Here is a 27,082-nt window from a genome sequence, read left to right on the forward strand (position 1 = left end):
GAGTCTTCCTCCCTGTATCATGTTGCTGGGGAATTGAGGTTTCAGGATCCCCTTCATTCTTATTCAGACTATAAAAATGAATCCCCGAACGCTTCCCTGAGACCATGTGTACGAGTGTGGGTGAGGGAAGGAGTGAGTGTGTGACATCAGAAGATGACTGTCTTAGCCTCTCGGAGCAGGACATGCTCAGCTCAGGTAGGAGAATTTGAAAAAGACCAGTCCCCATTTTGATCATCGATGGCACCCACTCTGCCTTCCTTGGAACTGGGCAAGCCTGACAGTCCTACTGCAATGGAACCTCCAATTTTTATCGCAAGGATTTTCCCAATATTTCATGGGATATACTTATATTTTCAAAGTATTTGCTGTTTAGTCAAACTTCAATTATAATTGAGTGTCCTGTGGAGCTTTTTCCAAGACTTTTTTTTAAAATGTATACCACTTTAAAGTTTTATCAGTTTACAATGTTGCATCTGTTTTTTATATTTCTTGCTTTCTGGGCCACAAGGCATGTGTGATCTTAGCTCCCCAATCAGGGATCCAACCCACACCCCCACACTGAAAAGTGCAGTCTTAACCAGGAGGGAAGCCTGGGAAGCCCCAAGTATGCTACAGTTTCATTTGTTAAACCTGATAACTCTATCCTCTGGGGTACTCAGGCTGGGGCCCCCACACATGGTCCCTCTGATGTTTCCTTGTGTCAGCAGAGTCTTTGGGAAGTCTGAGGTGGGCCTCCCCAACCTCATTTTGCCTTTGAATACAGTCAATTTCCCACCTGAGCTTTAGGTACACGGAGGCAAAAATCATCAGCTGGATGGCAGGACAGGAGGCTGAAACTCTCTCTCCTATATGCCCCTCACCTCTCAGAGGGTAAGAGAGTGTCTCAAGGTTTGGCCTCTAGCTTTAGAAGAAAAGTTGACCTTTTCTAAACTAGCTCCCTGAGGTCCTGCCCACTTCCTCCACAATGAACCAAAAGGAAGAGCTTAATTCATATCCCAGGACTCTTAGTCTAGGGAATCTTCCTGAGAATACAGTCTTCTCCAAGCCCCACCCTCCCCAGCCCACCCTAGCTCATAGCTGCAGATCTGTGCTAACTCCAGCGTCTGACTGATGGATTACTCCACAGTCCCCAAAATGCATGGAGGATCTCCTCACAGACCCCAAGTGAGAGTCACAGCCAGACTGAATACATTCAAGACAGGGAAGAAAATGGAGATATTAACGGGGTGGGAACTTATGGTGACAAGGAGAGGCTATGAGGTCGTTCTCATCTTCAGGTGTGTCCAGGACGTGAGGGATGGCGCTGGTACTAGAATCTCATTTCAAACACACAAAATACATCAGGGCAGGGATGCCAGAGTCTTCTGACCACTTTTTAAGAAAATATTTTCTTTATTTATTTGGCCGCATTGCCCCCCACCCCTCCCCGGGATCTTCATGAGTCATGCAGAATCTTTTGTTGCACTGCACAGTCGTGGTTCCCCAACCAGGGATTGAACCCACAGCCCCTGCATTGCAAGCCAGATTCTTACCCACTGGACCACCAGCAAAGTCCCTCTGTCCACTTATACTTTCATATCTTCACATGCAGTTGGCATATTATCATCGTTTTGCACATTTTTCTACTTTCATGCTCTCTAGCATTTCCCAGGTGGCTCAGTGGTCCACCTGCAAATGTGGGAGATGCAGGAGACATGGGATCAACACCTGGGTCGGGAAGATTCCCTGGAGGAGGAAATGGCAACCCACTCCAGTATTCGTGTCTGGGAAATCCCATGGAGAGAGGAGCCTCGCGGGCTACAGTCCATGGGGTCACAAAGAGTCGGACACGATCGAGCACACACACAGAGAATCTCAAACCCACGATTGGCTGACCCCTGCCCCGCACACACTGCAAAAATAAGTGTATTACGTTGTGTGTGGCACAGACTTGAGATCATATATGTCCTCCAAGGAACTGGGCCCAGAAGAAGGCATCCGCTCTTCCATTCCTTCCTGTAGTTTCTCCTGTGTTGGAGGCCTCAGGATGAAGAAGGCCAGAGGCTGTGCAGGGAAGGGCGAAACTAGAGCCAGACTGGAACATCAGAGCAGCAGGTTTCCAGGGACTAGGGGACTGATTCTTGAAGCAGGGGGCCACGCTGCCTCGAGAACCACAGTCGCCACTGACCACTGTCATTGCCTGAGAAAAATGCCTTTTTCTTCTGTTCGAGGGTCTTTTGCTCGGGGAATGTTGAAGAGCATGGGGGCTGCTGGTTTTCCTGGGGCTTCCCCCCAGAGCTCCTCAGAGGCCTGTTGACCCAGAGGACAGCACCGAGCATGCCCAGGAGCAGGGGCACCTTCAGGAAGACCAGGAGCAGGAAGTGGACGCTGCCCAGCAGGGGCCTGTAGGGAACACAGGGACAGGAAGTGAGATGCCCCCCAGGCCCCCTCCTCCCAGCTCTCCCGGGTCCCAGGTTCCAATAACCTACAGGAGGGCCAGCCTGGGACCCCAGGGTGACAACAGCCTTCACCCCCCAGACTCTCCTTTTTCGTGTCTCCCTGTTCTGACCCTTGCTGCTCTCGTGGGCAGGAAAGGACCAGTGTCCTCATCAGAAGGAGAAGAGCTTAGAACATAGACACATACAAAGGGGAAACCACGAGATGCACAACGAGGAAGACAGCTGCCTACACAGCTAAGGAGGGAGCCCTTGGGAGAAAGGAGATACGCTGACACCTTGACTGCAGACCCTGGCCTCCAGAGCTGTGAAAAATGAATGTTGTGTAAGCCGCCTGGCCTGTGTTACTTTGCCATGGCAGCCAAGCTAATACAAGAATCATCCCTTATTCTTCACTCTTCACAGAAATTTGTCAAATGAAGTCATTTATCAATTAATCACTTAACTCTGTTTGGAACGTTAATTATGTAATGTACGTACCTGGAAGGCAGACAGCTGGATACTTGGATAATCCTCATATCCCCTCATATTCTTAAAACAGGGATGGGCAGGCTTCCCTGGTGGCCCAGTGATAAAGAATCCACTGCCAATGCAGGAACCATTAGAAAGCCCGTGCACAGCCATGAAGACCGAGCATATCCCCCCAAAAAATAAAATAAATAAAAAAATTTTTTGAAAAAAGGGATGGGCAGGAGTGGGTACCCACCCAGCGCTTATTTGTTGGATAAATGAGTGTATCAGCCATCTCATGAAGATCAAAAGCCCTAATTGTTACTTACAGGTGTCCTTCCGGGGCAACTGGTGCTGTGAACATGTTGGCATTGGTGGTGGGGCGGGTGAAGATCGACCCTGCGGTTGCAAGACACACACACCAGGTTACACAGCACTCTATCTGCTCACCCACCTGCAGACCGAAAGTGCCTCTGAGTCTGGGGGATCTGGGTTTGGGAAGCATGGGCCTCCCTATCCTGAGTGTCTGGAGGAGGGCCAAGGGAGGGGCCGAGAGCCCAGACTACTCATATTTCCCTGGCCTCCAGGAGACTCAAAGCCTCAAAGGCAGTGGGGCTGGCACAGGTTCAGGGAGGTTAAAGGGGCCCAGGGTCACCTCAGGCCAAGGGCAGCTGGAGGGCAGCAGAATTCAAATGCTCCAGCTGCTCGTGACTGGGCCGCAGCCAGTGCCTCCTCCATCTACTTATCCACGAGGACAGGAGTAGAATGGGGGCTACCAGGCAGCTGACACAGCCAAGATCTGCGACTTCAAAGGTCAGGGCCAGCCCTGACCTCAGTAAAATCCCAAGGTTCATGGAAAGCCTGCTCTTGGAGGATGTTATTAAGCTCCCGCGATGGGGATAGTTACTCTCAGGAGTGTTGTCAGGATTGAGGAGATGAAGCTGCTCTGCTTTGCAAGTATAATGAGCCTCCAGGTTCAGGGTGTATGTGTAGGGGAGCTATTGACTGTGTGCCCACCCCTCTCTGCCAGAGGTGCCCAGTGAGCTGGGTCACCCGGTCCGAAGATCAGCGGAAGCAGAGACCAACAGACAAAATTGGTCAAACCAAGGTGCCTCCGCTAACATGCCCAGGAGTGCTTGCCTTCTAGAAGGATTGAGGAAGAGTGTCATTCAACACAAACGTATAAATGGCTCATGATGGGGTTTCATGCACCAGAAATGCAGCCTTCTGACTGTGGAGCCCTGTCCAGACCCTGAAATTAAGCACAGCATCCCTCACTGGGCTGGGACTTCCCTCTGAGATGGGATATGGAACATGCGGTGGGCATGGCAGCTCTGAAGTCCCAACCCCGAATTCCAGAAAGAGCAGGAACACCCCCAGGGCAGCAGGGGTCCCAGGAAAGCGCTGGCAGGAATCGGGGTCTCCAGGTCCCACAGAGGAAGGTCCCTTGGCCCACAGGCTGACACTGGTCCCACCACCTTCATCTCCTTGGGAGCAGACTCGGGCACTGACTGTGCGCAGGGAAACAGGGTGCTGGGAAAGCCTGATCCCGGCCCGGAGGCGGCCCTGGAGCCAGGAGAGCGTCGAGGGGAAGCCCGGCCCCTCCCAGCCCAGGTGGTCAGCGGGGCTCCGTGAGCCCTCAGGACTCCCCCACACATGGGACATTCCCTCTGAGGGACAGTTGGGTCCCTGGACAGAGCAGGCCCTAAAGAGACACGTCCACACACACACATACTCTTACCTGGGTCAATGGTCACTTCTACTGGGTTCCCCAGGTCAGTTCCAGGTCTCTCAATCCCACACCAGTAAGTGTCTGTATCATCTAGCCTGAGCTCCTCCATGGTGATGGTGAAGGAGTGGTCTTTCTGGTTGTCTCTGATGGACACGCGGTCCTTCTTCACCTCCTTCTCTGATCCAGTGGTTTTAACAATGAAGGGACAGTTGTTCCAGGCAGCCCCCCGGCACCACCACTTCACGTGGCGCTCATACCCAGGGTCGTATCGACACCGCACAGTCAGTGAGCCCTGCTCCACACCTCTCACTGCTCTGGGACCCGAGATGGCAGATGAGCCTGGAAACACAAATCCATGTACCTGTCACCTCCCGCCCTGGGGGCAGGGCCACAGCCTCCTGCATTGTGAATAGTGCAACCAGACCCAAGGGCCTCCTGAGCGGAGTAACAGTCAAGGAAGGGATACACCTTCCACAAGATGGACCTTTTGCCCTGCAAAATCCTAGTCAAAGCCACCAGGAAAATCCCATAAAAGCACAACTGCGGATCTCGAAGAAACACAAACACTGACACAGAGCAAGAGCAACTTCCTGAGATCATCCCCACTTCCCCTGTCTGCGGCCAGTGAGTCTTTCCATTCCAGCCACATCCATTTGCAGCCATCCCTGTGTTATTCTGCTCTGATGGAGAGGAAAGACCAGAGGACCCATTTCCATAGAGGATGACTCTGCACTGACGACCTCAGGAGGTCCAGCTGAAACACCCCCTTAACACGTCTGTGGGGAGGCTGTTCCCACTGGCTACGATGCAGTAAAGCGGTAAACTGAGTGTGGTGTAGTGAATGTGCTGGCAGGGGCCTCCTTGAAGCTGACCAAAGCAGTGGTTGCTACCGGGGCTCCATGTGCTATGGACTCCATACAGGACATGTCCCATTATGTTCACTGAACTGTAAATTCCACTCCCAAATCCCTGGGAGAAGTGCTTTTGTAGGACAAAAGCAAGGACAGGTTAGGTATGAAACAGAGCAACACCTATGTATGTCTTCAGGTGTCTTGTAAGCTTTTTATTAAATCTAATGGAAATGATTCTATCAAGAGATCAACACTGAGTAAACCAGAAAAAAACTACTTCTCTCTGCTCTGCAACCATCTGCTCTAGGTCAGCGATCACTTGCTCATTACTTTCAGTCTAGGTCTGTCTATTCAAAGCTATGGTTTTTCCACTAGTCATGTATGGATGTGAGAGATGGCCTATAAAGAAAGCTCAGTGATGAACAATTGATACTTTTGAACTGTGTTGTTGAAGAAGACTCTTGAGAGTCCCTTGGACAGCAAGGAGATCCAACCAGTCCATCCTAAAGGAGATCAGTCTTGGGTGTTCATCGGAAGGACTGATGTTGAAGCTGAAACTCCAATACTTTGGCCACCTGATGTGAGGAACTGACTCATTGGAAAAGACCCTGATGCTGGAAAAGATGCTGGGAGGAGAATGGGAGACAGAGGATGAGATGGTTGGATGGCATCACCAACTCAATGGACATGAGTTTGAGTAAACTCCAGGAGTTGGTGATGGACAGGGAGGCCTGCCGTGCTGCAGTCCATGGGGTCACAAAGAATCAGACATGACCGAGTGACTGAACTGAACTGAACTGAAACTTGCGTAAAGGCACTCAGAGCACTGGAAATCACTTAAATCAAATCTCCATTAAAAATTACTTAAATTTACTGAAGTCAACGCAAACCCGGAGCCCCCCAGTGGCTCAGGGGTAAAGAATCCATCTGCAATTCAGGAGCCACAGGAAACAAGTTCCATCCCTGAGTCAAGAACATCCCCTGGAGGAGGGCTTGGAAACCCACTCCAGTATTCTTGCCTGGAGAATTCAATGGACAGAGGAGTCTGGCAGACTACAGTCCATGGAGTCACAAAGAGTCGGATACGATTTACCAACTTAGCATGCATGCATGCAAATGTAAACCCATTCACAGAAACTCTGACCACTTCTTTAGAGTCAATAAACATTCAGCATGATTGTTCAGCATGAGTTTGGGATGGAACTAGAAGCATGCACAACATGATCTAACAACTTCAAACAACACGTTTTTTTAAAGCATGTAGAGAACATTTACAAAAATTGACCATTAAAGAGACCTGCTGCAAAATAAGGAAATGGCAACCCACTCCAGTGTTCTTGCCTGGAGAATCCCAGGGATGGGGGAGCCTCGTGGGCTGCTGTCTATGGGGTCGCACAGAGTCGGACACAACTGAAGCAACTTAGCAGCAGCAGCTGCAAAATAGGCTATGAGAAGCCCGCGCACCGCACCTAGAGAAAGATCCTGAGCACCCCCACGCCCCAGTGCAGCCAGAAATAAAGCTTTAAAAAGCTCTTCAGGAGTGGATTCCTTCATCACCCCCATTTTCATTCATTCATCTGTGTGTCTAGAATGGCCAAGGTTGAAAAACACTGTCCTACGGTGGGGACACTTGGGTTTGGTTTGGTTTCTTGTTTCCCAGCACCTAACATAGAAGCTGTGAGGTGTTAACAGTAAACATGATATTTGATTAACAAATAAGTGTCTGGATGAACGAATGGACCCTGCCATGTTCCCCCAGGACAGACCCTCAGGATCTCCTGCCTCAGTCACGCCAGGGTCGGAAGCTCCACCCCACTCACCTGGGATGACAAGAAGAAACAGAGCCGGGAGCAGACACGTGGTCCTGCCTCCCATCCTTGGAGCTAACGAGCTCTCGGTCCCTTCAAGGACCCGGAGCCAAGGTCAGAAGTGGACGTGCCAGATGTCCCTCAAGCCTTGAGAGATGTTTCCTGAATCTTCTTTGCACTTGTCTCTGGTTCACTTCCCACGGTCAGCACCTACTTCTGCATTTTACAGATTAGGAGAAAAGGCTGTCACTCATTGAGAGGATGAATTGCAGCACGTGATGAGAGCTGTGTCCCGACCTCTGTGCCTCTGGGGAGAACAAGTGGTCCGGGTCTGGGCGGGTTGCCCACGAGGAGCCAAGACATCGCTGCTGGGGGGAGAGGGCAGAGCTGGTGGTGGGTGAATAGAGAGGACCCCAGAGCAGGGGGTCAGAGGCAGGAATGGACTCAACTGGGTCTGCACTTGGGGAGAAGGCGGAGCTCAGGGCTCAGGTTCAGCCTCACTGCAGACACAGTCCCACCCTTCCCTCTCTGCAGGCAGCACCCCCACCTGCATCTCAGACCACCTTCCTGCCCTGAGCCTGACCCCTGCCCCTCCCTGGGCTCAGCTGCCTTTGAGGTCCTGAGTCTCTGCCGAGCAGAGGCCGCCCTGGGGCAGGGTCAGAAAGGAGAAGCCCCTTTTCCTTTCACCCATTTTGCCCAGAGGCTTCCTCTCCCACGTCTGTACATGCCCCCCGGCTCCTGGCTGCTGGTCACCGCCCTGCATAGGCACTGCTTATTTTTCTGTCTCTGTGTGACCTTCCCCACTGCCTCCAGGGGGCCCCTGTGTCCCCTGCTCCCTCTCCCCCTCCTCTCTGGACTGATTCTTTGTCTCTCCTATTCTCTGTCATATTTTAGGAGGCGAGTTTCTCTGAGCCTCTGACCCCTTCTTTCTCACTCTGTCCTGGCCAGTTCTGCTTATTTCATTTAATGTGTGGTTTTGTGGCTTCTGTGCTGCTAAGAGCTACCCAGAGGTGAACAGGGCCCAGCTCCCCAGGCTTGGCAAGTGCGCTGAGTGCCCCATGCTGTATGTGTGTGTGTGTGTGTGTGTGTGTGTGTGTGAGCCCCAGATCGAAAGACTCCTCCTCAGTCACCATGAGATTCCACCACCAGGATCTGTGCCTTGAGATCCACTCCCAAGTACACCCTCTGGTCATGACGAAAGGAGCTCACTTTCTTATCTGCAGCAAGGGAGCCACTGTCTTCTAACGGGTGTTCGGACCTCTTCTGCCCACCCTGAGGGTTCAAGCATGTGGGCAGGTGGTGAAGAGCTTAAGTGCACTGGTCTCAGGGACTCAGTTCCCCTCCAGGAAATGTGTGTCCTGAATCACTGGTTGTGGCTGAGGATTTAACCCTGGCTGAAATCCCACTTCTCTTAAAAGTAGGTCCGGGTTATTTCTCCAAAGAAGACATCCCAATGTTCTATGTAGGCACATGAGAAGATGCTCAGCATCACCAATAAGTAGAGAAATGCAAATAAAAACTCAGTGCGATATCACCTCACACTGGTCAGAATGGCCATCATTAGAAACTCTAGATTTAACCAACGCTGGCGAGAGGGCGGAGAAAAGGGAACCCTCTTACCCTGTTAGTGAGAATATAAGTTGGTGCAGTGACTATGGAAATTGTGTGGAGGTTCCTCAGAAAACTAAAAATAGAATTATGATATAATCCAGCATTCCCACACCTGGGAATATACATGGACAAATCTCTAGTTCAAAAAGACGCATGTACCCCTATGTTCATAGCAGCACTGTTCACAAGAGCTGAGACATAGAAACAAGCTAAATGTCCATGAACAGATCAATGGATGAGGAAAAGGTGACGTGTATATATGTACACATATATACACACACTGGAATACTGCTGCTGCTACTGCTGCTAAGTCACTTCAGTCGTGTCTGACTCTGTGCGACCCCATAGACGGCAGCCCACAAGTCTCCCCCATCCCTGGGATTCTCCAGGCAAGAACACTGGAGTGGGTTGCCATTTCCTTCTCCAATGCATGAAAGTGAAAAGTGAAAGTGAAGTCGCTCAGTCGTGTCCAACTCTCAGCGACCCCATGGACTGCAGCCTACCAGGCTCCTCCATCTATGGGATTTTCCAGGCAAGAGTAATGGAGTGGGGAGCCATTGCCTTCTCCACATTGGAATATTACTAAGCCATAAGATTAGATCTCAATTACAGGAGAAAAACTATTTAAAATTCCAACATATGGAGGCTGAACAACACGCTGCTGAATAACCAACAAACCACAGAAGAAATCAAAAAAGGTATAAAAATATTTCATAGTAACGAATGAAAATGAAAACACAACAACCCAAAACCTGTCAGACACTGTAAAAGCGGTGCTAAGGGGAAGGTTCATAGCAATACAGGCATACCTCAAGAAACAAGAAAAAAAGTCAAGTAAATAACCTAACTCTACACATAAAGCAACTAGAAAAGGAAGAATTGAAGAACCCCAGGGTTAGCAGAAGGAAAGAAATCTTTAAAATTAGGGTAGAAATAAATGCAAAGGAAACAAAAGAGACCATAGCAAAAATCAACAAAGCAAAAAAAGCTGGTTCTTTGAGAGTATAAATAAAATTGACAAACCATTAGCCAAACTCATCAAGAAAAAAAGGGAGAAGAATCAAATCAATAAAATTAGAAACGAAAATGGAGAGATCACAACAGACAACACAGAAATACAAAGGATCATAAGAGACTTCTATCAGCAATTATATGCCAATAAAATGGACAACTTGGAAGAAATGGACAAATTCTTAGAAAAGTACAACTTTCCAAAACTGAACCAGGAAGAAATGGAAAATCTTAACAGACACATCACAAGCACGGAAATTGAAACTGTAATCAGAAATCTTTCAGCAAACAAAAGCCCAGGTCCAGATGGCTTTACAGCTGAATTCTACCAAAATTTTAGAGAATAGCTTAGCTATCATACTCAAACTCTTCCAGAAAATTGCAGAGGAAGGTAAACTTCCAAACTCATTCTATGAGGCCACCATCCCCCTAATACCAAAACCAGACAAAGATGCCACAGAAAAAGAAAACTACAGGCCAATATCACTGATGAACATAGATGCAAAAATCCTTAACAAAATTCCAGCAATCAGAATTCAACAACACATTAAAAAGATCATACATCATGACCAAGTGGGCTTTATCCCAGGGATGCAAGGATTCTTCAATATCTGCAAATCAATTAATGTAATACACCACATTAAAAAAATGAAAAATAAAAGCCATATGATTATCTCAATAGATGCAGAGAAAGCCTTTGACAAAATTCAACATCCATTTATGATAAAAACCCTGCAGAAAGCAGGAATAGAAGGAACATACCTCAACATAATAAAAGCTATATATTACAAACCCACAGCAAACATTATCCTCAATGGTGAAAAATTGAAAGCATTTCCCCTAAAGTCAGGAACAAGACAAGGGTGCCCACTCTTACCGCTACTATTCAACATAGTTTTGGCCACAGCAATCAGAGCAGAAAAAGAAATAAAAGGAATCCAAATTGGAAGAGAAGAAGTAAAACTCTCACTGTTTGCAGATGACATTATCCTCTACATAGAAAATCCTAAAGACTCTACCAGGAAATTACTAGAGCTAATCAATGAATATAGTAAAGTTGAAGAATATAAAAACAACACACAGAAATCCCTTGCATTCCTATACATTAATAATGAGAAAATAGAAAGAGAAATTAAGGAAACAATTCCATTCACCATTGCAATGAAAAGAATAAAATACTTAGGAATATATCTACCTAAAGAAACAAAAGACTTATATATAGAAAACTATAAAACACTGGTGAAAGAAATCAAAGAGGACACTAATAGATAGAGAAATATACCATGTTCATGGATCAGAAGAATCAATATAGTGAAAATGAGTATACTACCCAAAGCAATCTATAGATTCAATGCAATCCCTATTAAGCTACCAATGGTATTTTTCACAGAGCTAGAACAAATAATTTCACAATTTGTATGGAAATACAAAAAATCTTGAATAGCCAAAGCAATCTTGAGAAAGAAAAATGGAACTGGAGGAATTAACCTGCCTGACTTCAAGCTCTACTACAAAGCCACAGTCATCAAGACAGTATGGTACTGGCACAAAGACAGAAATATAAATCAATGGAACAAAATAGAAAGCCCAGAAATAAATCCACGCATCTATGGACACCTTATCTTTGACAAAGGAGGCAAGAATATGTAATGGAGAAAAGACAATCTGTTTAATAAGTGGTTCTGGGAAAACTGGTCAACCACTTGTTAAAGAATGAAACTAGAACACTTTCTAACACCATACACAAAAATAAACTCAAAATGGATTAAAGATCTAAACATAAGACCAGAAACTATAAAACTCCTAGAGGAGAACATAGGCAAAACACTCTCCGACATAAATCACAGCAGGATCTCTATGACCCACCTCCCAGAATATTGAAAATAAAATCAAAAATAAACAATGGGACCTAATTAAAATTAAAAGCTTCTGCACAACAAAGGAAACTATAAGCAAGGTGAAAAGACAGCTTTCAGAATGGGAGAAAATAATAGCAAATGAAACAACTGACAAAGAATTAATCTCAAAAATATACAAGCAACTCCTGCAGCTCAATTCCAGAAAAATAAACGACCCAATTAAAAATGGGCCAAAGAACTAAACAGATATTTCTACAAAGAAGACAAACAGATGGCTAACAAACACATGAAAAGATGCTCAACATCACTCATTATCAGAGAAATGCAAATCAAAACCACAATGAGGTACCATTTCATGCCAGTCAGAATGGCTGCTATCCAAAAGTCTACAAGCAATAAATGCTGGAGAGGGTGTGGAGAAAAGGCAACCCTCTTACACTGTTGATGGAAATGCAAACTAGTACAGCCACTATGGAGAACAGTGTGGAGATTCCTTAAAAAACTGGAAATAGAACCGCCATACGACCCAGCAATCCCACTGCTGGGCATACACACCGAAGAAACCAGAATTGAAAGAGACACATGTACCCCAATGTTCATCACAGCACTGTTTATAATAGCCAGGACATGGAAGCAACCTAGATGTCCATCAGCAGACGAATAGATAAGAAAGCTGTGGTACATATACACAATGGAGTATTACTCAGCCATTAAAAAGAATACATTTGAATCAGTTCTAATGAGGTGGATGAAACTGGAGCCCTTATACAGAGTGAAGTAAGCCAGAAAGAAAAAACACCAATACAGTATAATAACACATATATATGGAATTTAGAAAGATGGTAATGATAACCCTGTATGTGAGACAGCATAAGAGACACAGATGTATAGAACAGTCTTTTGGACTCTGTGGGAGAGGGAGAGGGTGGGATGATTTGAGAGAATGGCATTAAAACATGTATATTATCACATGTGAAAAAAAATGAATAATGCCATTTTCTGGGGAAGGAAATGGCAACCTACTCTAGTATTCTTGCCTGGAGAGTCCTATGGACTGAAGAACCTGGTGGGGTACAGTCCATGGGGCCACAAGAGTCAGACACAACTGAACAACTAACACAATGCCATTTTCATCAACATGGGTGTAACTAGAGATTACCCTACTAAGTGCAGTAACTCAGAAAGTCAAAGACGAACACCAGATGATGTCACTTATATGTGGAATCTCAAATATGGCATAAATGAACATATCCACCACACAGAAACAGACTCACAGACGTAGAGAACTGACTTGTCGTTGCCAAGGAGGAGGGAGGGAAGGAAAAGGCTTGGAGTCTGGGATTAGCAGATGTAAGCTGTTACGTGTGGATGGACAAGCAGCAAGATTCTACTGTATACCACGGGAGACTGTCTGCAATACCTGTGATAAATCACAATGGAAATGAATATTTTTTTAAAAAGAACGTTTCTATACGTATAGCTGAGTCACTCTGCTGTACAGGAGAGGTTGGTACAACATTGTCAATCAACTATACTTCAATTAGATAAATAAAATGAAAAGACCCATTATAAAAATTGGGTCCTGGCCTGACCTATACATGATTGTTTCTTCCAATAAAGAAAACAAGAAAGTGAAGTCGCTCAGTCGTGTCCGACTCTTTGCGACCCTGTGGACTGTAGCCCACCAGGCTCCTCTGTCCATGGGATTCTCCAGGCAAGAGTACTGGAGTGGATTGCCATTTCCTTCTCCAGGGGATCTTCCCGACCCAGGGATCAAACCCAGGTCTCCTGCATTGCAGGCAGATGCTTTGCTAAGAAGAAGGTATATAGATGTTCACCAAAGGCATGTGCCGCAATGTCAGGGCAACACTCCTCATAACAGTCAAAACTTGACACGACTCAGACACCCACCAGCAGAAAGGATCAGGACTTCCCCGGTGGCTCAGTGGGTAAGAATCCACCCACCCATCCAGGGGACAAGAGTTTGACCCCTGGTCCGGGAAGGTTCCGTGTGCTATCATAATCAGCAATCACGCAGTCACAGTCATTCAGAGGCTATCATGATGCCTCCCTTCCTCTGGAGTCCCCAGGTCTCCCTATCTGATGCTCCCTTCCTGGGAGCCCAAGGAGGTGATCAGTCTCCTCTTCTACCCGTTGGGGTAGGTTTCTGCCTGGGGACCAGTCCCAGAGCCTTGCCTTATCCTGTGACCAGGATAAACCAGCCTATTAACAGCTAGTGTTGCCCACTACAGTATGTCTATAAAAACTCTGTAATCCCTTTGTGCGGGGCTCAGAGCTTGGACTGTTAACTCCTCTGGGCCCACCAGCATAATAAACCTGATTCTCCAACTCTCTGAGTGTGGTGCTTGGTTTCTTGAGTACTGGTTCAGCAAGCAAACCTGTGTGCAAGAGCTACTGAAGCCTAGGGCCTGAGACCTGCAGCTGCCAAAGGTCCCGCCCCTGGAGACATCCACTCCTGGAGGCCCCGCTCCTGGAGTCCCTGCTCCTAGTGAAAAGGAAAAGTTAAAATTTTACATCACCTCCTTCTCCTTCTGCCTCTGTAACTCAGCTTGCCTCTTGCAAAATCTAGATCACGTAGGTCATGTTGTCTCAGACAGTGGGGACTTGCAATACTAGGAACTGGAGTTTATCTCACTCACCCTTGTCCTGCTCTTTGCAATCGCCCAGCCCCTGCAAACCTGCTTCATCATGCCTGTCCAGGCCAGGCATCCCCCTCCCCATCTTGACCGCTGTTCCTGCACATGCAAAACCCCTTAGTTTAAGACAGCCTATTAACAGCTAGTGTTGCCCACTACAGTCTGTCTATTAAAACTCTGTAATCCCTTTGTTCGGGGCTCAGAGCTTGGACTATTAATTCCTCTGGGCCCACCGGCATAATAAACCTCATTCTCCAACTCTCCGAGTGTGATGCTTGGTTTCTCGAGTACTGGTTCTGCAACATTTCTGGAGGCCCCACCAAGATTCCAACCAAGCCGGTCCCTTGAGCCACCAGACTGCGGGCTCTGCCAGGCTGGAGTGAAGGAACCGGAAGATGAACGAGGAGGCATGCCACCTGACAGTATTCCAGGTTCTCTTGTGGACCAGTGTTCCAACACTCTGGACAGCTGAGCCCCAACTGGACTCATTGGAGTGACAGACCAACTCACCAGGAATGGTCACAGGATAAGGCAAGGCTCCGGGACCGGTCCCCAGGCAGGAACCTACCCCAACAGGTAGAAGAGGAGACTGATCACCTCCTTGGGCTCCCCAGAAGGGAGCATCAGATGGGGAGACCTGGGGACTCCAGAGGAAGGGAGGCATCCTGATAGCCTCTGAATGATTGTTAGTGCGTGATTGCTGATTATGATCAACCTATCTTGAGAAACCTATATGCAGGTCAGGAAGCAACAGTTAGAACTGCACATGGAACAACAGACTGGTTCCAAATAGGAAAAGGAGTACGTCAAGCCTGTATATTGTCACCCTGCTTATTTAACTTATATGCAGAGTACATCATGAGAAACGCTGGGCTGGAAGATGCACAAGCTGGAATCAAGATTGCAGGAGAAATATCAATAACCTCAGATATGCAGATGACACCACCCTTATGGCAAAAAGTGAAGAGGAACTAAAAAGCCTCTTAATGAAAGTGAAAGAGGAGAGTGAAAAAGTTGGCTTAAAGCTCAACATTCAGAAAACGAAGATCATGGCACCTGGTCCCATCACTTAATGGCAAATAGATGGGGAAACAGTGGAAACAGTGTCAGACTTTATTTTGGGGGGCTCCAAAATCACTGCAGATGGTGATTGCAGCCATTAAATTAAAAGATGCTTACTCCTTGGAAGGAAAGTTATGACCAACCTAGATGGCATATTGAAAAGCAGAGACATTACTTTGCCAATAAAGGTCCGTCTAGTCAAGGCTATGGTTTTTCCAGTGGTCATGTATGGATGTGAGAGTTGGACTGAGAACAAGGCTGAGCACCGAAGAATTGATGTTTTTGAACTGTGGTGTTGGAGAAGACTCTTGAGAGTCCCTTGGACTGCAAGGAGATCCAACCAGTCCATCCTAAAGGAGATCAGTCCTGGGTGTTCATTGGAAGGACTGATGCTGAAGCTGGAACTCCAATACTTTGGCCACCTCATGTGAAGAGTTGACTCACTGGAAAAGACCCTGATGCTGGGAGGGACTGGGGGCAAGAGGAGAAGTGGACGACAGAGGATGAGATGGCTGGATGGCATCACCAACTCAATGGACATGAGTTTGAGTAAACTCCGGGAGTTGGTGATGAACAGGGAAGCCTGGCATGCTGCAATTCATGGGATCACAAAGAGTCAGACACAACTGAGCAAATGAACTGAACTGAACTGAAACAGCATATTAAAAAGCAGAGACATTAATTTGTCAACAAAGGTCCATCTAGTCAAGGCAATGGTTTTTCCAGTAGTCATGTATGGATGTGAGAATTGGACTATAAAGAAAGCTTACCACAGAAGAATTGATGCTTTTGAACTGTGGTGTTGGAGAAGACTCTTGAGAGTCCCTTGGACTGCAAGGAGATCCAACCAGTCTATCCTAAAGGAGATCAGTCCTGGGTGTTCATTGGAAGGACTGATGTTGAAGCTGAAACTCCAATACTTTGGCCACCTGATGCAAAGAGCTGACTCATTTGAAAAGACCCTGATCCTGGGAAAGATTGAGGGCAAGAAGAGAAGTGGACGACAGAGGATGAGATGGTTAGATGGCATCACCGACTCAATAGACATGAGTTTGAGTAAACTCCGGGAGTTGGTGATGGACAGGGAGGCCTGGCATGCTGCGGTTCATGGGGTCATAAAGAGTCGGACATGACTGAGCGACTGAACTGAACTGATTGCTGATTGAACAGAGTGTAGTTTCTTTTTGAAAACTACAAAACCAATTCTTTTTGCACATGCAATTAAAAACAACTAGCTTGTTAAAAAGAACTACCCAGGGAAAAGCTTGAAGTTAACCCTTTCCATGTCCTTGAAATACAGCCAGCTTTGCCTGAGACCTCAGCCTGGGGCAAATTAGAATGTCAAGCAAAGAAAAAAAGGGGGTTGAAGAGATATTTTAAATCTCAAACAGAAAACTATAAGATCTCTTCTGTCAGTCTGTCTGTCTGGATTTAGGTATGTCTCAATATATGTCTTTTTTCTGATAATATTGTTGAAGTTGTAAATGAATTCTAATTTTATTGGCCTAAAGAAAAGTAACAGAGAAGGCAATGGCACCCCACTCCAGTACTCTTGCCTGGAAAATCCCATGGACGGAGGAGCCTGGTGGGCTGCAGTCCATGGGGTCGCTGAGAGTTGGACACGACGGAGAGACTTCACTTTCACTTTTCACTTTCATGCATTGGAGAAGGAAATGGCAACCCACCCCAGTGTTCTTGCTTGGAGAATCCCTGCTGTCTATGGGGTCGCACAGAATCGGACACGACTGAAGTGACTTAGCAGCAAAGAAAAGTAAGCACTTAAAATCAAACATTCTAAATACAAGAAAAATTAACCTAAATAAATTTCAGATTCAAGTGAAATATTCAATAGTAAATATCTAGTATCAATGTTTGTTTGCTAATCTAATAAGAAAGTAGGATATGTGTTTTTAATAAAGAAGATATAAAAAAATAAAATTGCATTTTATAAAGGGAAAGAAAGTAGGTTTGACTTACAGAAGACTGTTACAGAAAGTGATTAAAGGTTTGTGGAAGGTGGACCATGAAAAAGTTTTGTGCATGGTTAAGACTAAGTTGAAAATAAACTTAATTAAGTTTACCTAAATAAGTTTAAAGTCAGCTGGTGCAAAAACTTAAATTCAGCCTTTCTCTCTGTTAAGAGGACATACTTTCTTCACATGTTGAACTGCTTTTAATAATAGATTTAAGGTTTTTTTTTAACCTCTTAATTGATCTGTTCTATATTTACCTTTAGAATCTTTTGTTAACTTTGGCTAAGTGAATAACTATTATTTCGCAGTAACTTATGTGATCCTACCTGACTGAGTGTTATAAACCCTTTTAATATTTATCAACAAAACTTCCTAAATAACTTGACTTCTAGCTAACTTCGGGATGCTTTAGAGGGCCCCTGAGACATCCCAAAGAGCTATTAAGCTACCTGGGTTCATTGGACATGTTAAATGACATGGGAAGTACCGTTAAAGAGGTAAAAAATTTTTTCAGGTTATGTTGATGTTACTAATATAGAATTCTAAAATTATGTGAAATTCATATAGATCTGATATGCCCTGATAAAATATGGTCGATTATAATTCTAGTTATCATATTAAAGTGTTATGACCAGGTTTCTTTGTCAATTGCAATAGAGTCAGATTTTAAACATGCCTTCTATGGTTTTATTCTCATGCCTTTAGAAGAATACTGCTAGTTCTTCAAGATTTATGTAAAAGACTTTCTACAATTAAACAGATAAACAAGTTTTGTTATAAACAGTAAGTTGATATCAGGCTGGAATTTGGTCTTTTCTCTGTTTAGAGAACAAAGTTTTCTTAAAATGCAGTTTTCGATAATAGATTACAAATTTCTTTGCCTTTAAATGATTTATATTTGTTTTTAAAATCTTTTTGTTACTTTGGTAAAGTAAATAAACATTATTTAAGATTATGCTACATGTAGACAAAGCTCATTCTGCTTCTACAAAAAACCCCTCATGGTTAGACTTTTGCTATCTTGATGTCCTTAAAACATGGCAATAGTCTGCTCTTAAATCAGGAAATTAAAAATGGATAAACAACAGCTGAAAATCAAAGAGCCAGGGCTATGGGAAATCTAAGACGGCTGCTTGGCTTTTCCTGGCTCCCTGACAGACTGCATTTTTATTTGATGGGTTAAAGCTTTCCCTGGCTACAGTGTTAATGCCCTCACAGTGAGTTCTCAAAAAATAAATAAATAAATAAATATGTTTCACTAAATATTAAGGTCTAGTTTTGTTAATTAAGGTCTGTGATTACTAAGACTCACTTCTGAGATAGTCCCTTGTTATGTTATATTGCTAAAAGTTTTAATTAAGTTATTAAAAAGGACATTCTAAGATTGTTCTAAAGCTTATCTCAATAACCAGTCTTTGGATAAAGGTCAGATGCTCCATGATGTACAACCAGATTAACACTTGGTTATAATCATTTAACTGAGTCAGATGACCCAGGGTATACCGGGCTATACCCAATGAAAGTTCTTGACTTAAATTCTTGCTTGTGACCTTACTAATAACTGGTAGCTATGTTATTTTCTATGTAGCTTGCTTCAGAAGATTATTTCTCACGTTACCAAATGTGTGACTGAGCCTGTGATAAAATGCTGATATGCAATTCCATATGAGATCAGTAATTGTAATAACGTAACTCTAGATATGGGAAGAAGCAACAAGAGGAAATATTTTCCTGGACCAAGAGGCTAGTAAGACAGGTATGGTCCAGAGACTTGCTACTTACAAGGCCTGGTCTAGTGACAACACATTGAGTGGCCTGTCAACGGAATCTTTGTTAGACCTGGGAATGAGCCTTCCCAGCACCGCGGGACACAATGACCATGAAATGCCCCCAAAACATGGTCAAATATGTGGCTATGACGGGGCCTTGCTGACTGGAGCTGGCCCTTGCCAGCTGCCTCTACAAAGATTAAATCATAACCACTATAACACGCTGACCTTCAACACCTTCCTTGAAAGGAGTGCAGGGTGGAGACAAAAAATAAGGCACTCTGTTCTGGGAAAACCCAGAAAAACAGGCCTTCAGATAGTCAGATGTTTTCAGGTAAAGATTTTTATGAGTCCAAATTCTTGCATCTTCTCATATCTAGAGAAGCACTAATGTCACGAACCAATGTCTGGACCTGGTTCTCCTAGCTAGCACCTCAGCAGCTTTCCTACTTCTATTAATCTTTGGACCGTATATCTCTAACTTTCTTGCCAAGTTTGTTTCTCTAAGTAGTAGTATGACAAGAATATCCCCTGGCTAACACCCAAACAATGCTAGAACAAGCTGCCTTATTCTGCAGACTCTCATCGCCCTCCGTAAATGCACCCTGAGGTCCTCAGGCTATTCTCCCTTTGAGATCTTATACAGGAGACCACCAACAGTGATAGGAAAAAAAGAAAAAGCTCAAGGGAAACCAACAACAACTAGCTGACCTGGAGATGTCCCGACACCTCCAGGCCCTGGGAAAGTCTTCTGCCATGTCACCCGAGAAACATGAGAAAGGACAGCCATTCCACTGGGCAACTGGGTTCACCCCTATCAGCCAGGAGATGAGTTAGAGGCGTCATCCCTTGGTCCACCCCACCAGACTCAAGAAGGCAGTGGCTTTCTGTAATGAAGACACCTGGAAAGCAGTTCCGGACACCAAACACCCGCTCAAGGTCTGGTTCCAAAAATAACGACCCTCACCCATGAAGGAAGCTGAGCCCTGCTCTAGTCACTCTGGGAGCTGACTAGTCAACGCACAGCAGAAGCTTGAGTGTTCTTCAGCCTTGCTTCAGCCACTATCCGGTGGCTGGCTGGTCAACGCAAGGTGGAAGCTTGAGATCCGGCTATCAAAATATCAATGGGTTTTCACTGTCAACCGGACTCTCTCCCTGATTGCTGTTATTTCTGTGCTCTTCACCACAGGACTAGCTTCAGTTGCACCCCAGGACTGGGATTTGGGTCAGAAGCTGCCTTTTGCTGTCTGTTATGTCACTTCTGATGCTTTTGAACTGTGGTGTTGGAGAGTCCCTTGGACTGCAAGGAGATCCAACCAGTCCATCCTAAAGGAGATCAGTCCTGGATGTTCATTGGAAGGACTGATGCTGAAGCTGAAACTCCAATACTTTGGCCACCTGATGCGAAGAGCTGACTCATTTGAAAAGACCCTGATGCTGGGAAAGATTGAGGGCAAGAGGAGAAGGGGATGACAGAGGATGAGATGGTTGGATGGTATCACCGACTCAATGGACATGGGTTTGGGTGGACTCTGGGAGTTGGTGATGACAGGGAGGCCTGGCGTGCTGTGGTTCATGGAGTCACAAAGAGTCGGACACGATGAGCGACCGAACTGAATTGAACTATCTCACTGTAGTGGGAAGCCTCATTCTTATTAAAAGTCTCTTATGATCGATTCTCCGTACTAACTACACTGCTCCATAGGATAGCTGACCCCCCCTTAACGACAGGCTCAGTTGCTATAGCCATGACAACCCAAATATGGGGAGAAAACTTTTTGCTAGTGTTCAGTTATCTGTTACGTGCAGGTTGCTTTGCAGCCTTTTGGTGTCCCTTGCCGTAACAGATGGTGCCGCCCCCATCGAGGCCTTTTCTTTCTTTGTGGGACAGATGCTTACTTATGTCTACCTGTCAATTAGATGGGTATCTTCACCTTAGCTTTCCTCACTCCCCAGATGAATATTGTCCCTAACAACCAGACTCTCACAGTACCTCTGGCAGCACATACGTGGTCAAAAACAGCCATCCAGCTTATACCCCTACTAGTTGGTCTGGGAATCACAGCTGGGACAGGTATGGGAATAGGAGGAATTGCTTCATCAACCACCTTCTGCCACACCCTATCCAAAGACTTCACTGACGACACTGAGAGAGTGGCCAAATCTTTAGTGGCCTTACAGGACCAACTTGACTCCCTGGCTGAGGTGGTTTTACAGAATAGGAGAGGGCTAGACCTAGTGACAGCTGAAAAGGGAGGACTCTGCCTCTTCTTGAATGAAAAATGCTGCTTTTATGTACACCAATCAGGAATAGTCAGGGACATGGCCCAACAGCTAAGGGAACAAATCATAAAATGGAGAGAAAAACTAGCTAATTCCTGGGGTAATTGGAGCAATACCTGGAGCTGGGCATCGTGGCTTCTCCCTTTAACAGGTCCTCTCATCATGCTCTTTGCAGGGCTCTTGTTTGGCTCTTGTATTCTCAATGCTATTACCCAGTTCATAACCTCTTGGATTGAATCCATAAAGTTACAAATGGTAAAAGCTCAGTATAGCCCCCTAAATGATGGGGAGCTCTGAATGTCCTACTGAAACATGAGATGATGCTTTCTACAATGAGAGATAGAAGCATCAAGGGGGAGAATGAAGAGGAAAAGTTAAAATTTTACATCACCTCCTTCTCCTTCTGCCTCTGTAACTCAGTTTGCCCCTTGCAAAATCTAGACTGAGTAGGTAATGTAGTCTCAGAAAGTGGGGACTTGCAATACTAGGAACTGGAGTTTATCTCACTCACCCTTGTCCTGCTCTTTGCAATCGCCCAGCCACTGCAAACCTGCTTAATCATGCCTGTCCGGATCAGACATCCTCCTCCCCATCTTGACCACTGTTCCCGCATGCGCAAAACCCCTTAGTTTAAACCAGCTTACTAACAGCTAGAGTTGCCCACTACAGTCTGTCTAGAAAACTCTAATCCCTTTGTTCGGGTCTCAGAGCTTGCAGTGTTAACTCCTCTGGGCCCGCCAGCGTAATAAACCTGATTCTCCAGCTCTCCGAGTGTGGTGCTTGGTTTCTCGAGTGCTGGTTTCGGCAATGCTAGAGCCCCCGCTCCGCAACAAGAGAAGACACCACAGTGAGAAGCCTGCCCCCACAACTAGAGAGTGCCCCTGCTCACCGCCACTAGAGAAAGCCTGAGTGCAGCACTGAAGACCCAGCCAGGCCAAAAAATAAATCTTTTAAAAAAATAGAAGAAGAAGCATGGGGGCGACTGGGCAGGGAAGCCAGGGCGTGTTTCTCCTCAGGCTCCCTCCGTCTGGCCCTGGAGGCTGACCCAAGCCAACAGGGAAGACAAAAGCCTCAGCTTTCCAACCACAGGACCAGGAAGCAGGGGGAAGGGGTCAGGGAGTTGAAGAAGAGGAAGCAGCTCCAGAAAGGGACCCTGGGCAGCCAGCTCACCCTCCAAGCTGTGCAAGCTGGCAGGACCCTGAGACAGTACCCCAGACTGAGAACTGGGGAAAGGTCACCCCTGTGTCACGGACTAGCCGCTGGGTGGCGCACACGGGCCAGGTCCAAAAGCACCTCAAAGCCTCTGAAAGCTGAACTCCGTTGGAACACCAGTCCTGGGAAGCCTTCGGCACATGAAGCTCTTGATGGCCTGACATTAAAGAAGCAGAGTCCACAGTTAAAGACCCTGGAGGAAAGTGATGGAATTCTGCTGTATGTTTGTGGTGCTGTTTGCAAGATATGATGCCTGCGTTAAAAATTCATCAAAGTATACATCACGAAAGAGTGAGTCTTACTCTGTGCAAGATTTGAAAAATAATTAAAAAAAAAAAGAGAGAAAGAAAAACGTTTTCAACTCGGCACTTTCAATGTACACAGCTTATTTTATCGCAATTATAGCTCAATAAGGGGCTTCCCAGGTGACTAGATGGTAAGAATCGCATGTCAGTGCAGGACATGCAGTCCCCATCCCTGGATCAGGAAAACCCCCTGGAGAAAGAAATGGCAACCCACTCCAGTATTCTGTACGTGGGACTCTCCAGGCAAGAATACTTACCACCTAGTCACCTGAGATGGCCACCCACTCCAGTATTCCTGCCTGGAGAATCCCATGGACAGAGGAGCCTGGCGGGCTACAGTCCATGGGGTCACAAAGAGTCGGGCATGAGTTAGTGACTGAACAGTAGCACACCTCGATAAAACCACTGAGAACTGAAGGGAAGGAGACAGGGAGCTGGTGTTCCCTGCAGTCCTGCCCACCTCCATCCTTCATGAGTTCTTGGCTGCAGGCAGAAGCATCTGGGCTCACTGGGCTCCCCACCCTGCCCCTGCATCCTCCCAGAAGAACCCTCAGTCCTGGGACATAAACGCACACAGAAGCGGCTCAGCCTCCTCCTCCTCAGGGCTCCCTCCCCAGAACCGGCTCACCACCCCTCTCCTGCTCCTGAAGACTTGCCACTGCACCTCCAAGTCCCCCTCCCCTGCAAGGCACTTGGAGGGTGACAGGAGGCAGGAAGAAGACTCGGTGGGGCTATGTCTTTGGAAGGCTAATCCAGAGGGAGAAGCCTTAGCTGCAAAGAGATCAGTCTGAGGACTGGAGTCACAGGGACTTTCAAGGAATTTCATTCTGAGCATATCTGAACACCGAATGGGCGGGTAACTCTGCAGAAGTGCACTGGCTTTGAAAGCCAAGAGCCTAGTCGAGATGGGGGCGGAGATGTGCGTGTGATGGCCCTGTGCATGGAGGGGACGCTGGAGAGAGCGCTGGGGATGCTGCTCAGAGACGAGGGCAACAAGGACAGAGTCTGGGAGACGCCAGGGTGAGGGTCACGAGAGCGAGAAGAGGGACTTGGCCAAGAGAGAGGAGACTTCCCTTGTGGCTCAGCGGTTAGGAACCCGCCTCCCAGTGCAGGAGACACGGGTTTGATCCCTGACCCAGGAAGATCCCACGTGCTGCGGAGCAGCTAAGCCTATGCACCTCAACTACTGGGCCTGAGCCCTGAGCGCTACATTCTTCCTGATCACAGACCACCATCGTTCCATCACTCGTCTCCCCGGCTCTTCAGCGCTCTCCTGCCTGCCCCACCACACACATCATGCTGTTCAACTGGCCACCTCCTCAGACCCTCACACACACTTGCAGGGAGATCTTGGGCAACTGGGATGCTCTGTGTCTCCCCAGCCACGGAGGACATGTAATCACACCCATCACACACTCTAAAGGACAGCAATTCATGAAATTGGGAAATAAGAGCAGAGAAACATAAGGGAAGTAAATGAGAGAAACTAAAAACTAATGATTTGGACACATAGGGGGCGGTTTGCCTGTGGGCTCAGGTCAAGTCTCTGGAGAGCAGCTGGCATTGATGATCCACAGGGCGGGGACCCGGGGGCAGGACCAGTCCTGCCAGTCCTCCAGATGAGAGGGGCTGGGCTTCAGGAACTGGGACCTGCCAGGCTGGGCTGGGACACAGAGAGGGTCTGTGCTGGGGTAAAGAGCAGGGACTATCCATTCATCCATGCACTTATTTTTTTAAAGAAAGGTTAATACGTTTGTGTTCTCTGACAGGTTCTAAGATAGGTGTTGGGGGAAAAAATGAAAATGAATAACATGAAGATCTGTTTTCTAGGGTACCGTTTCTCAATGCCGGCAGATAGTTGGTAAGAAGACAGAAGGGTGGGTGGACAGATAGGTAGATAGACAGAGGCATACGTGCATACGTGCGTGCTTGAATGTGTACATCTCTGAGCTTTATTTTTTAATATTTATTTATTAATCTGGCTGCATCGGGTCTTAGCTGCAGCACAAAGGCTCTTCACTGCATCATCAGGATCTTTCATCGCGGCACAGGGGCTCCAGGGAATGCAGGCTCTGTATTTGTGGCTCACGGGCTTAGTTGCCCCTCTGCACATGAGCTCTTAGTCCCCACCAGGGATCGAACTCTCATCCCCTGCATTGACAGGCAGATTCTTAACCACTGGACCACCAGGGAAGTCCTGAGGTGCTTTTAAAGAGCACAGATGCTCAGACCCGCGTAGTCAAGGTAAGACTCAGCATCTGGGTCATTTCAAAGCCTCCACAGCTGGTCTGGACTTGGAGCCAGAGCTGAGAACCCTTCCTCTAAAAAGAGCTCGGAGAGCGGGGAGGAAGACAGGCAGCAAAACCAGGGCGGGGCAGGGTCTCGGGGTGTCCTTCAACCCTGCACGTCAGCTGCCTGAGTTTCTGCTCCAGATGAGCCAAAGACCAGCCCATGGTCCAGAGGGGCGAGTGTGACAGACAAGACAGGACGAAGAGGCCTGGCAGCCCCTGGAAGAGACCCAGTCAACTTTGGAACCAGAGAGCCCTCAGAAGAGATGCTATCTGAGCCAAGCCTGGGGGGATGGGTGTTAGGGTCTGACTCCTTCAATCGGAGAAGAGAGAACGTTCCAGGTGTGGGAAGCAGCTTGTGCAGAGATGTGGAGACACAAAAGAGCACAGTGTTTAGTGTGGGGGTGTGTATGTGTCTTGTTCGTCAGAGGGTGAGTTGTGGGTGCCGTGTGTCGGGGAGGCAGAGCTCCAGGAACTCAGCAGAACGACCTCCCCAGCTCTGGGCTTCGGGACTGAGGCTGTGGACTGCGGGCTGGAGGGGAAGGCGGTTTGCCTGAGAGCAAAGGGTGGGAGAGTTTCTGAAACGAGGGTGTGGCTAGTGGTCCGTGGGATGAGGAGTCTGCAGATGCTTCTGTATTTGGGCAGTTAGGACCCCAGAGCAGAGCTTGATGAGAGGCGACAGCAAAGGTAACATTGCAGGGGAGTAGGAAACAGGTAGGACGTGGGATCCGAGCACCCCGGGGGCAGAGGGCAGAGGCTCCTGGTCAGTCCCTGAGGAAGGTGCCGAAGCCTGGAGCAGCGCCCAGGCCCGCCCTGGGCTGCAGGAAGATGGAGATGCGAGTTGGGTTCCTGTTTTCCAGGCTGCTTCTGCATCCGTGGTGTCGGTGAGCAGCCCCAACGGTGGTCTGGTGACCATCGAGTGTCACTATGACCCGGGTGGGAGATCTACTTCAAGTGGGGATGCCGCGGAGAGAACTGGGGCTCCTGACAGGTCCTCGTGAAGACCACCGGCTCAGAGAAACCAGTGTGGAAGGGCCAAGTGTCCATCTGGGACGATCATAGGGGGCGCATGCCCACCATGACCGTGGAAGGGCTCAGGAGAGGTGACACCGACCCTACTGGTGTGCGGTCCAGAGAACCGGGCCTGACCTGGGGCACCAAGTCTACGCGGCCATCCACCCAGGTAGGAGCTACCCTCCTGTCCTCCGAGGCCCTGGTACTGACCCGTGGAGGGTGCAGAGCTCTTCCTCTATCTGCCTGAGGGGTTGGGGGGGAACCTTGAAACTCACCTGAGACTACATGTGTGCCCATGGTTTCACATGCACGTGTGTGCACACACGTGCATGGAAGGGGGTGTGTAGATTTTCTAGAAAGTCTGAAAGAAAGCGTGAACCTGGCATCTCTGCACATCTCCATCTGTTGTCATCAGGGGGAGGAGACTCAGACAGGCTTGTCCCAGGAAGGCAGGGGCTCTTTACCAGGTCATCAAGCATCGTGTCCACCCTCAGAGTAGCCCCAGCCTGACCGGGGGCCTTGTCATTGTGCAGAGAGGGGTGGGGGCCAGAAAGCCATAATCCTGGGTGTCTCAGCTGAACAAGTGAGCCCCACCCCCTCCTTCTCTGGCAACATGAGGGCGGGGAGGATGAGGGACTCTGAACTAGGACAAGGAAAGGCAGGACCCACTGTAACCTAGGAGCCTCCACCGGCCTCCTCTGGCTGCCTCCAAGCCCTGGAGGAGATTCTCAACTCAGCCGTATGTGCCCCAGAGGCACGAGG

The 27,082-nt window shown here is 47.4% G+C and overlaps 1 protein-coding gene across 1 annotated transcript; it reads right to left on the bottom strand.

Annotated features, from left to right (window-relative positions):
• Positions 1–1,733: 1,733 nt before the first annotated feature.
• Positions 1,734–7,439, bottom strand: LOC129650776 (CMRF35-like molecule 5). Its single transcript, XM_055579582.1, has 3 exons — positions 7,289–7,439; positions 4,627–4,956; positions 1,734–2,584 (listed from the first exon to the last, which is right to left on the bottom strand). The coding sequence occupies exons 1-3, from the start codon at positions 7,341–7,343 to the stop codon at positions 2,106–2,108; spliced, it is 864 nt and encodes a 287-aa protein (XP_055435557.1). The 5' UTR covers positions 7,344–7,439; the 3' UTR covers positions 1,734–2,105.
• Between the last annotated feature and the right edge of the window lie 19,643 nt (positions 7,440–27,082).

This window comes from Bubalus kerabau, chromosome 4 (assembly GCF_029407905.1).
Source record: "Bubalus kerabau isolate K-KA32 ecotype Philippines breed swamp buffalo chromosome 4, PCC_UOA_SB_1v2, whole genome shotgun sequence".
NCBI lineage: Eukaryota > Metazoa > Chordata > Mammalia > Artiodactyla > Bovidae > Bubalus > Bubalus kerabau.

Coding starts and splice junctions, on each gene's coding strand:
- LOC129650776 (XM_055579582.1), bottom strand. CDS start 7,343: ATGGGAGGCAGGACCACGTGTCTGCTCCCGGCTCTGTTTCTTCTTGTC. Junction 4,957..7,288: donor GTTTCTTCTTGTCATCCCAG/GTGAGTGGGGTG, acceptor TTGTGTTTCCAG/GCTCATCTGCCATCTCGGGT. Junction 2,585..4,626: donor AGAAGTGACCATTGACCCAG/GTAAGAGTATGT, acceptor CCTTCTGATGAG/GACACTGGTCCTTTCCTGCC.